At 34.0% G+C, this 12453-nt stretch overlaps 1 protein-coding gene across 1 annotated transcript in view; it reads left to right on the top strand.

The window, feature by feature from the left end:
- Nucleotides 1-402: 402 nt before the first annotated feature.
- The window catches only part of LOC149795864 (E3 ubiquitin-protein ligase DTX3L-like), a 38790-nt gene continuing 26739 nt past the window's right edge, over nucleotides 403-12453 (top strand). The window contains exons 1-3 of the mRNA XM_089963872.1: nucleotides 403-414; nucleotides 692-878; nucleotides 7848-8467. Of these exons, the coding sequence (XP_089819998.1) occupies nucleotides 403-414; nucleotides 692-878; nucleotides 7848-8467 (819 nt within the window). The remainder of the gene's footprint in view (nucleotides 415-691; nucleotides 879-7847; nucleotides 8468-12453) is intronic.

Here is a 12453-nt window from a genome sequence, read left to right as displayed (position 1 = left end):
TTTTATGATCATTCCTTGGATATGAATGAAAGTGTTGTGTAGTTACAAAGAGAGTGTTTAGTCATCTAAGCTTCAGTTAGGAGGAAGTTTGTTATATAATGCAAAGGAAATTCTTTTCCTGCATAAATGCCAGATATATTTTATCTTGTGTTTTAAAAAATATAACTTTACTTGTGGCTGCATCACTCATTAAAATATCATCCTTTTTGTACCACACAATGAAATATGTCCAGTATTAACCAAGAAAAAGAACATACCCTCTTTTTAATTTTTATCTCTGTTTTTCCCTACAGTGTTTCTAAAATCCTTATAATAACCTTATTTTTGTGGAAGGAGTACATGTCAGTTTTTGTTTGAGATAATTTTTTTTAACCGGATGAAAAGAGCCTATAATGATTCATGATGATAGATGAGGTAAGTATAGCAGTAACATATTGGACCTGTTGAATTATTAATGTAATGGATTGTGTTATTTATTTTGGCTAATTTTTGTTCTCAATTACTTCAATAAACAGTATTCACTTAGTAATATTGCAACATCATTATCCGCATAATTTTTGTTATGATATCCATATAAAAACTCTATAATTTTGGAAAAATATGGCTGGGAGGTCAGTGAATATTTGGATTTTAACATGTTATTTCTGCAATGATGACATAAGCATTTTACAAATACTAATCTGATTGACAGATTGGTGATCTAATAGAAGCAGATGCTGGAAATCTGAAGTGTAAGAAAGTGATCTGTTGTGTTGTCCCTACATGGAGTAACAGAATCTCTGATAAAGACTATAGGAAACAGTTGGGACAATGCTTTGAAAACATTATGGATAAAGCCAAAGCATTCAAGTCAGTTGCTATACCGCTCATTGGGACAGGTTTGTCTTGCAGATATTTTATTCATTATCATATTGATAGATCAACATTGTTCAAATTATTTCTCAGTTGTATGCCACCACCACAAGCATTGGCAGAATCTTTATCATGTCCTAATATGTCCTACCTGTCTCCAGAAATCTGTGAGCACAGTTGCACAAAATGTACTCTGACCACAAAAATTTAGCAGTTATATGTAGATGATGTGCCTAAAATGTTCAGACTATTAAAGCATTTTTCAATTTTTCTTAAACATTTCATTAATTTTTTTATACTTTTTTGAAACCTTTGTTATTACATATACAATTAAGCATAAGCTACTCGGGACATATATACGGTACATATTTGACTTGCCTGTTGGTATACATATCTAATTGACCTGATTAGACATTCATTTAAAAAAATTTATAAGTTTTATTTGTGTTTGGCATTTTTTGGTCACAGTTTAGTCTGCAAGTGGGAACATACTTGTTTTAATACACAACTCTAGCTTTTATATTATTTATTAGGTCTTGTCCCCAAAAAATACATTCAGAACATTCAAAATTTATTGTGGTAGGTTGGTTAATGCATATCTGTATCGGGGGTGGGGGTTGATGGCAGTAGTGTTTGTAATGCTTAGCCATTTGTCAGTGGGATATAGTTTTACCGAAAATGTATTTGAAAAGCACGAGTATGTGATATTTCGCTGACACTTGATTATTTTTGGGTATGGGGGCATTTACTTCATTAAATTGTCTTTAAAAAATGTCATTTCATCTTTACACTTTAAACAAAGACAAATGTGGAACTTTGTGTATTGCCAGCTTATAATGTCAGTACTTCCATATTGAAGTGATGGCCTTATACAAAGGGAGGCCTATCATGAGGGGTACCACATCAGACTTCAGTTAATTACCTTAATTAATAATTTTGTCAAATATCATCTTTAAAACTTGGGTCACTTTTTTATCATTGTTTAATTGTTTCTTTAATAATCAGTACTGTGAGATGTGTATATTATTGCTATATCAAGTGTCAAGACACTGACTCTAATAACCAACTCTGAAATAGGTTAGATAGCTTGTTGCCTATTTTGTTTCCACACAATAATTTGAGTTGTCTGGCACCTACAGTTACAAAACTTAACTTGATGGCACGCACTTTGAATAAAGAAGAATCTAATCAATTTTGGGCTAAAATTTTAAAAGTCAAAGTCACTGTGACTGAAAAAATTAAAATCGTTTCCACACAGTATCTTTAGTTCAACAACAAGCCTAGTGTAAACTTTGTTGATTGCTTGCACTTAGAGAAAGTAGGTTAAAAGGTCAACGGTAAAGATGATAGTGGCTGAAAAATGAAAAATGATATCTGCACTTCACGTAAGGAGGAACTTATCAGTTTTGTGCTCATATGGTCTGGGGTCAAAATCACTGTGGCTGAAAGAATAAAAGTGGTTTCCACACAATGACATTAGTTTTGCGTCACATACCTGGATCAAACTTGTGTATGTTTTGGACTTGAGGTAAGATAGAAGCCTATTGCTATTTGGCTCAAAGGTTAAGGTAATTGTGACTGAAACTAGATAAATTGTTTCTGCTAAAATAGCTCAGTTATTGACCAAGCACCTTCACCAGAGTTTGTGAATGGCTTGCACTTTGGGTGAGAGAGAATCACATTGATTTGGGTTTTGAAAAGGTCTGAAGTGAAACTCACTGAGAGAAGAAACATATTAGTTGCATTAAGCTTTAGTTCTACATCAGATATGTCAATGATAGTTTGTGCAAGGCCTTGTACATGAGGTACAGAAGAGGCCTATTGATTTGGGGGCTAAAGGTTAAAGGTCAAGGTCATTGTAACTCAAAGAAAAATTGTTTCTGTAGAGCAGTGCTGTCCAACCCACGTGCTGATTTTAAATGGCCCGCCAAAGCTCGAGCAGCTATATAGTCATTGCTTTTCAGTTTTCTACTGGGGCCCTTGGCTTCAAGAAAAACATTATTCAGTGGCCCACGGTGTCAAAAAGGTTGAACAGCACTGCTGTAGAGTATATGTTGCTCTTGTGAAAATTCTATGGCTATCCTTTGTAGATGGCTTGCACTTAGAGTAATAAAGCAAACTTTAAAAGTTAGTTTGTATGCCTAGAGGTTAGAGGTCACAATCATGGTAAGTCTGATAATGAAATAATGGTTTATGGACATTAAGTTTGGATTAAGTTTGTGATCACATCCCTAGACCAAATATATACAAATTAAAGGTATTTTGGTTTATTCCTCACATTTATCTGTCTTCTTATGCAAGAAACTTTGAGCTCCTGAGGATACATTGATCTCAACTTCCAACATTTCTAGTGAAAACATGATATTGCATGTATTTAATTGTTTACGGGTTTGTTTTAGCAATTTCTTAGATTCATTATGATTGACATTATATCACAATTTGTCAAGATCAAAGATCTGGATATATTTGTTGCTTACTAAAGAATCTTCCAATCATTAATGTACAGACACAGTAGAGCTGGGTATATTGTCATGTTTCGCTATGATAGGTATCACAGTTGTTGTCTTTGATATGATATGCATTTGCAGTAGCATTGCATACATAATAAAAGCCAGTAAAATGTGCAGGTGAGTCCCATCATAAGTTGGGCATATTATATTGTAGCATACATCGGTTTGTCCAATTGTTAACATTTGCTTCTTCGATATGTAACTGATTAGAGCAATTATTGTGAAATTTTGCCCAAGCTTACATCTCTTTTAATAAAATAGCCAATACACTTTTCCTACAGTATGTGCAGTTTTTGATACGACATGTTACATATCATTTTATGTGATTCTGATTGGTCCAAATAAGCCCATGAGATTCTTGTGCAGTACTCTACTGATTGGCTGTGATTATGTGAAAACTATTGTAACATCATGTATAATATATCATTATATGAAAAATGGCATCAAACCACAAGACAACAACAACAAGTAAAACTAAGGTTATTGCTCAGTTGATAGCAGGTGTGTGGGGTGTGGATAGAGGGTGCGGTATATATGTAATATGGAATCCACCCTATATACAAATGAGGTTTAAATGTTAACCTATAGAAGTAAATAAACTCTCCTCTGTTCACAGAAGAAGATGTACATAAAATGGTTTCCTAAACTGATAGAATTTTATCTGACCACAACATATTCATGCAGATTAAAAAGGTGATGCAATTCTGACTCAAATAAAATTTGTGTATGTCTTCTGCAATCTACTATTCCAAATCAGTAATGCTTATATCTGGTCATAAGTACACTAAACAAAATATGGGACTTTATGCACCAGTTAATCATTCTTTTACTTGAATATTGCAACAATGGAATGTTTAGAAGTGAAACTGACATTTTAGTGTAAACATGGATCGCCTATTGTACCCTAACTGGTAATGTATCCAACAATGTGACATCACATACATAGGACATTCTTTGTTGAAAAATGATTTTGTTTGTGTAAAGTGTTCAGTTTATTCAGAAGAATACTTTTTCTTTGATTTATAATTTGTAAAAAACATTAATCTACTTTTAAATCTTAAGAGTTCTTCAGCTGCATTTGGGACTATTTTTAATGCACAACAAATGAAAGGTGAAGCATCTCAGTCAAAATGGATGAAATTATTCCTTCTTCTTTCTCTTTAAATAATGTTAGCTAAATAAAAATCTATGTGATAAAAGGAATCTCAATGGGTAATGATTTATTGATAAATTTTTGAAACTCATTGAATGATGTTTAGCTTTTATCAAGGCTTCCAAAAGTTGGACATTATTCAACTTATTTCATAAATTAAATATTAAATCAATCATTACCAATTTGAGATTTTCTATATAGACACTGTATAATGTGCCATCGCTATGCAATATGCTCCCTACCACAAAGTCAAGCTTGTAGCAAGGGGCAATGTCATTCTTTAACTTACATCCTCATTCAAAGAATAACGTTTGAACCACTGCAGATACTTTAATGAAATTTTAGCCAGTTATATATCATGTATAGACAGTGTGTCATACACCACAGCCATGGCTTCAGCCTCAAGATAAAGGTCACAGAATGGGAAAATTTAGTTCTGACTTACATGGCTTAGATCCTTGCCCAGTGTGTAACTTAAATTAGATCTACTGAAGATATTTTAATGAAAAATTAAACCAGTTGTGTATCATAACTAGACAATGTGCTTATGCAGTGGCCCTGTCTCCTGGTTCAAGGCCAAGGTTACAGCTAAGGGCAAAATATAAAATTGACTTTTAATCCATGTACAGGCATACTTGTAACCATGGAACAAAATTTAGCCTCTAATATATCTTGGCTTCATACTTTCTCATATATTCGGTCATACCCCAGCTGATAGTTAAAGGTCACAACAAGAGATAACAAGTCATTGGCCTGTTGCTATATTCAGGAGGTCACTTTTTAACTCTTACATATAATTTGATGAAACATCACCCAAGTTCCCACTCTGTTATAATATAGTCAAGTCCATTGCTCAGAGGTGAAGGTTATAAGTGGCAAAAAAGTCATGAGATGCATGTATCATGCCATTTTTAGTATTTATGTTTTATTTTGGTTTGAAGCCCTTGCTTGGCGTGTTCTAAAAAAATTAAGAATTCTTCCACCAATCTAGCTGACATATGTCACCTGGTTTAAAGTAAGACTTTAATTGTTTTGTAATTTTTTCTAATATTCTTTGAATCAGTACACATTACCTGAGAAGATGTCTCCCAACACTAGTGAAACAAGCTATATGTTGAATTAAACCAAAATTGCCACACATTTGAGCAAGATTATTACAAACATAATTTTATCAATATTTTTAGATGTTATACCATGCTTTAAAATGAATTTTCAGTGTATAGTGTATTTGTTGTCCTTAAATATAAAATTTGGGCATTTTATATTGCTCTTCAGAATTCAAAAATTCCAGCACTGAAATATGTGGAAAAGTTTTGCTAGATTCCCAGCCATGTTATACTATGATGTGTATCAGAATAATTGTCATTGATAGGATATGCATCCCAGTAGTGTCATAAACATAAATAAACTGTACAATTTGCAAGCATGTTCATTTTGTTTAAAACAATCATTTCTTGCATATTTGCATACATCTGTTGTAGGATAGGCTGAATTTCTGCAACAAACCAAAATAAGTGAAGTCGTTTGGGTTTTCTTTCTGTCTTTTACATGTTCACTGAACATGATTCAGATACACTAAATTTATAACTGTTTTCAGAAAAGGTACATGCTTTTTGAGGAGTTAGATTAATAATGAATCTATTGTGTAAGTGTACAAATGCAAACATTAGGTAGAAAAGCTATTTACTTTAATAAAAATGTAAACATAATATTATTGAAAAAAATTACTTTTTGACCTATAGGATTAATGACTGCTGTATCATAATGGACTAAAATTTGATTCAAAAAGGAGTGTATATAACAGTTACTTAGGCAGATAAAGACAGCATTGACTTTTAGTCTGTATATGACACCCTAACTATAGAAAATGTTCTGATTTATTGATGCATAAATGATACCACCTCTGCAATACAGTATGTCAAGAGCAAAATAGATTAGCTGTACTTTTCAGATGCCCATCGTAAGTTGTTTATATATCATTTTTAAATATAGTAAGTTGGGCATATTATGTTACAGCATCCATCTGTTCATCCAGCCATTAGCAAGCCTGTCCAATCACAGACTTGAGAGATTATCATGAAACTTTGCTCAAGCAATTGTATCATATATAGACCATGTATAGTATGCCATAACCATGCCCCCTGCCTCAAAGTCAAGGAAAAATGTAATTCTTTGACCGTGTCCTTGTTTAGAGTATAACCTTTGAACCATTGGAGATACTTTAATGAACCTTTAGCCAGTTACGTATCATATACCGACAGTGTGGCAGAACCATAGTCATGCCATCTGCCTCAAAGTGAGGGTCACAGCAAGGAAAAATTTAACTGAGGATACTCTGATGAAACTTGAAGGCAGTTATATATCATAACTAAACAATGCCACCTACCTCAAGATCAAGGTCATGTCAAAGGGAAAATATAAAATCCTTGACCTTTTATCCATTAAACAAGCAGCAACTTATATATCTTGAATTAACAGTGTATCATGTATTCAGTCATGCCCCTAGCCTCAGATTCAAGGTCAGTAAGAGATAATGCAAGTCAGTGTCTAATTTTATTATCCAGGCTGACACTTTTTAACTACTACATTTATTTTTTCAAAAGTTACCCAGGTCCCCATCCTGTCAAATTGTAATCAATCCCTTGATGAAAAGGTTCAAGGTCACTGGTAGGGAAAAAATCATGTGATGCTTGTATTAAGTGCTATTTGTATTATGGTAATCATGTTTTAATCTGATTTATAGATCTTGCTTGTTTCAAAAATGCTTTAACCAATCAAGCTGACATCAGTCACCATCTTGTAAGCATCAGTTTAATTATTTTATATTTCATCCTAATATTCTTTGAATCAGTGCACATAACCTGATAGGTGGCCCAAAGTGGCCAAGTGGTCTAAAATGCTCACCATTCTGGATCACTGTCATCTCACCTCTGTCTACATGGGTTAGAGTCTCAGGCTCGGCTAACATGGGTACATGAGAAAGCTTGCCAGTAGCTTCTTGTGGGTCGGTGGTTCTTCCTAGGGTTTTCCAGGGTTCTTCCTCCACCATTTATACGGGCGCCATGTATAGCCTATCTTGTGCTGAAAAATGGCGTTAAATCCTACAACAACTATAACTACAACTACATAACCTGACATGGTATCTTGCAACACTAGTGAAGCAAGTTACATGCTGAAATCAACTGAGGTTACCACATATTTAAGCAAGATTATCACAAAAATAATTTGATGGCTATCAACAGACATTATACCATGCTTATAAAAATGGTTTTCAGTATATAGTGTACTTGTGTCCTTGGATATAAATTTGGACATTTTATATTGCACTTCAGGACTCAAAGATGCCAGCATTGAAATATGTGGAAAAGTGTTGCTAGATTCCTTAATAAGATTCAGTGGAGCACACAGGGATAAAGAGACCATCAGAGAAGTCCATATTATCAGTCTTAATGCTGAATCCATGGCATGTGTCAGAAGTATTTTCATGGACTATTTTGATAAGCTGAAGAAGTTCGATGCAGAGAGCAGACAACCTGGATACACGCAAAGAGGTTCTGCTGCTGAATCAGAGAGAAACAGTCCACCTCCTCCAAGACCTGGAGTCAAAGAAGACATGTCATCTTTTAATCTTGGGTCTAACCAGCCTCCAGGAGTCCAGAAAATGGACAAAGGCAGGAATGACAAACAAGACAGCTGTGTCATCTGTATGTTTCCATTAACGAATCCAGTTAAACTGAAAAAATGTGGCCATGTGTTTTGTAAAGGCTGTGTTGACACTCAATTGCAGTACAAACCTGTATGTCCAATATGTAACACCATATATGGAGTCATTACTGGAGACCAGCCTGATGGCAGAATGACTCATTATATCAACTCAAGAATTTATCTTGAAGGGTATGAAGAATGTGGAACTATTGAGATAACCTATGACATCCCAGATGGATTTCAAAGTGTAAGTATGTTTAGCATTGTATGTTATGACAAATGTCATGTAGAAGATTATACACCAGTGAAGAAATATTAGCAATTTAGGGGTGTCTGATTGTGATGGTGAGAATAAATCCCATCAAAATGTATAATCTACTGAAGTAAATGCAGCCAAAAGAAGAAAAAAATATATATATTTAATGATCTCATGCAGGTTCATTCTGAGTTGTGCCCTCGTGTTAGTTATGTTTATATCATGTTTGGTGCCAAACAAATGGCTATTGGGCACCTATTAAAACAAAACAGAAAATAAGGATGAAAGATTGTAATAGTTGCTCTCAGACTGACTGAACTCAGAACACCTTGAGATGGCTTACTGAACAGAATGCGCTCATTGACAAGAAATACAAAATGATCAGTTTTATTGGCCGACAGATTATCTTACTGATTTTGATTTGTTAGGGCACCAGTTGTGATGAAACTCCATGGTTGATTGAGCACGAACAGGAAACTCATGTTGCAGCATATGAAATTGGAAAAAACTCAGTAACATTTCTTTTCAAAGCAGACTAAACAGGGTGTAAATATTAGTTCAAGTGTGGATATTACAATTCCTTTAGAGAAAAAAAACTTAAACCAGTCATGAATGATCCAATTCCCATTATAGATGTTGAGACTGAAAATCACAATACCGATGCAGAGTCCTCTCAGACTGATACATTTCAGACAATGCTAAGGACTGATTAATTTAAAAAATGGTTACATAGTGTTACGAGTCTATGCTCTTAAAATAAGTAACAAAAAAGAGTGAAAAGCAACAAGCTTTGTAAAATTCAACAAATAATTTATTTCCCTGGAATACAAAGTGAAAAAAAAAGCAAATTAAATATACATAACAATAATTACAAATGGCTGTCTTATGCATCTGAAAAGAAAGTATGACATGTCATTTGTACTTAAAACAAGGAAACTGACAGTATGACAGTTCTAATTTTCATATGAGTACCCTTACATGTCAAGCTAGCAAAGACCATTACATAGCAATATCAGCTGAAGAATTTATTAGAGGACTTGTTAGTTGTATCTTATGAAGCACTGCAAGGAAAGAGGGATATTCTCAACTGCTACTGAGGTGTAACATACCAGTTAACTTTTACGATTTACCTGTAATTTGTAAAAAAAAAATTCATTTTCGTCAGTGTATGGCCGTACAACCATTTTGTACAGTTTTTTCTCATAAAAATTCATGTTTTTTATTTATTTATTTTCATTTTTTTTAATCCTGGGAGTCTTGACAGTTTTTTTTAAAAACCGAACGCGGTCCAGATTCTTTTTAAGCTATGCGCATTCAACATGGGGATAACTCTAATATGTTTTGGAAAGTGATAGAAGCCAGGAATGCCAAAATTGGGTTAAGTGAAAGTAAAATGAAAATAAAAATACGTAATATTGAAGAAAGTGTTTAGATAACTTTGCTACATTCAAGATTCTTTTAACTGATTTTGGTATTCCCACCTTCCATTGCATTCCAGCCAGCTGAAATGTAGGCCATCAGAACTTAAAATCATTTCTATTTTCTTGTTTGGGAATTCAAATTTGTTAGGAAAAAGACAACAGTGTAAGTAAAGTCAGACTAAAACATTATAACTTTAATTTGTAGAAAAGCGCTTATATTGGATGCCAAGTGTGCGAGATATTCCTGAAAATTTGAATTATCATTCCAAAGTTAATCAATGTTGGAACGCTCTACACACCTTTGTTGGGCAATAAGACCGTGACACCCATAAAATGAATATCAGGTTGAGGTTTTATATTGTAGGACGAAGGGTTTATGGGGGAAAAATATAAATATGTAATAATGAGACCATGATAAATCCAAAGAAGTTAATATTACACCTTGAAAATTCGTTTTTCAAAATACCTTGCACATCTTTTTATTTTACTAGTAGCGACACTTTCGTTTCTGAGTTGCTCAACACCTGGATCATGAAGCACTTAAAGATGGGGTTGAGGATTATTGCATGCTGCCTGACGAGTGTGTGCATGTATTAACTAACCATCGCCAGAAAAGGAGCATTTGTAGCTACTGGCTGGATATTATCAGCCAGACAATTAATACTGGTGGCATCCACTTCCAAATTTGAAATTAGTTATTCAGCGACTACTTACCTTGCCTCACAACAATGTAGACTTGAAAGATCTTTTTCTATGATGAAAAAAAAATACATATTGTAGGAAGTCCCTGAATGCAGACACACTATCATCATTTCTACAATGTAAAATAATAAAAAAACCACTGACACCTCCTGCATAGACTACAAAACCCCTGATTAAATTGTTAAAAGTGCAAAAGGTGCATGTGTTGCATATAATAATTTGTGTGTGTGTTTGTGTTACAACACACTGAAAATCAAAAGAATAAAATGAAATATAGTTTCAGAGATGTAAATAATTATGTAAATGTGTGTAAAATTAGTTCATTTATTGCATTTGTTGTTTTAAAACTGTTGATCTTATATAATGAATACATTTTCTTGTGTAAGAATTTTTATATATCTTTATAATCTTTTTGTTGGTCTAGTATATAGGTTTTCATCTCAACTGGTTGGCAGGTATGGGTGTATGAACTTTTTGTCTGATACTAGATTACCTTAAATGAGTATTTCTGCAAAAAGCATTAAAATGCATTAAAAATGTATGGTTGATTGTTTCTTTTGGAAATCAATGAGTTTATCAGATTATGATCCTAGATAAAAATGGTGCGTGTATCGACAAGGAATGAGTCAATCAACTAGGTGAGAATATCGTGGCATCATTGTTTGATTAGGACAGAGACCTTGGGCCCCAGTTTGTTAAATTCTGGAATGAACCCTGCTCAAATTATGTTTTGTTTGATAGAATAATTATGCACTCTTCATTTTCAGCAAACATGGGAAGAATGAATAAACCATTAGTATATACATGTACCATCAGTACCCCATATAAACAGCACCATTCTCTTTGATACAGAACAAAAACATTAACTGCTTTCATGATGACTGGTTAGGTTTCATTAATTGCGGTCAATTATACTGCTGTTAATGGAACTGCAGGCTATACACATTTATACTGTCACTTATAGAAGGCAGCTGAAGTCAGAAAATGGCAGCTCTGCATGCTTATAATCTCAAACTAGATCAAATTCTTCATGTTCTTAATTCTCAGAGAAGGATCAGATTCTTTACTTGAACTGTCCTCTTAACATGACAGTCAAGTTGACCATCACCGGTGTAAAAATAACTCAGATTATTATTGGTGTATGCACTGATTGAATAATTTGATATACCAGCCGTGAGTCATCTCCACAGTCCATGAGAGAACATGGAAAAAGGATACAGAGTGGTCTTGTAAAGGTAGGTATACTGACTCCATTGGGACTTGGTCTAGATGAGACATATCCAACTATGAAGCAACTTCATGAAACAGCAGCAGAGTTACATATCAAGATTCCTTCACAGGCTGAAATTGCATGTGTGGCTATTGATGAACAAAACCATTATCATATCACAGCCAATATTGCTGCTGAGGCTGCAGCATGTGCTTCTCAATGAATCCAAGTTCCAAAGTTCAAGTTGCACAGGTGCAGTGGTGATTCTATAGATTATCAGGCATATATCACAAAAGAACACAAGCCAAGCAGTGATGCTGTGCATTAAACATCTCTCTAACATGCATTTGGGAATCATATCAACTTAAGGTTTTGCACTGATGCTCAGAAAATTTTATGAATGCACCAGAGAAGGTTTCAGGATGACCTCTGTCTGCATGTACAGAAGTTCATTTTTGTGTTTCCTCATACAGCTTTACCATGGTCCATATTAAATTTGAACATGTTTCCCATGGCAGGCAGTGATAAAAGTGAAAAATGAATATGTTTCAGATGGATGATCTTGTATGCTCTGCATCCCATAAGCAATAGTAAAGATTAGCCTCAAAAATGCAAGGAACACATGGGTGAATTCAGATCTAGCA

This window comes from Sinohyriopsis cumingii, chromosome 7 (assembly GCF_028554795.1).
Source record: "Sinohyriopsis cumingii isolate HCF-2022 chromosome 7, ASM2855479v2, whole genome shotgun sequence".
NCBI lineage: Eukaryota > Metazoa > Mollusca > Bivalvia > Unionida > Unionidae > Sinohyriopsis > Sinohyriopsis cumingii.
The sequence above is the reverse complement of the archived record's forward strand: the minus strand, read 5'-3'. Positions and strand labels throughout refer to the sequence as shown.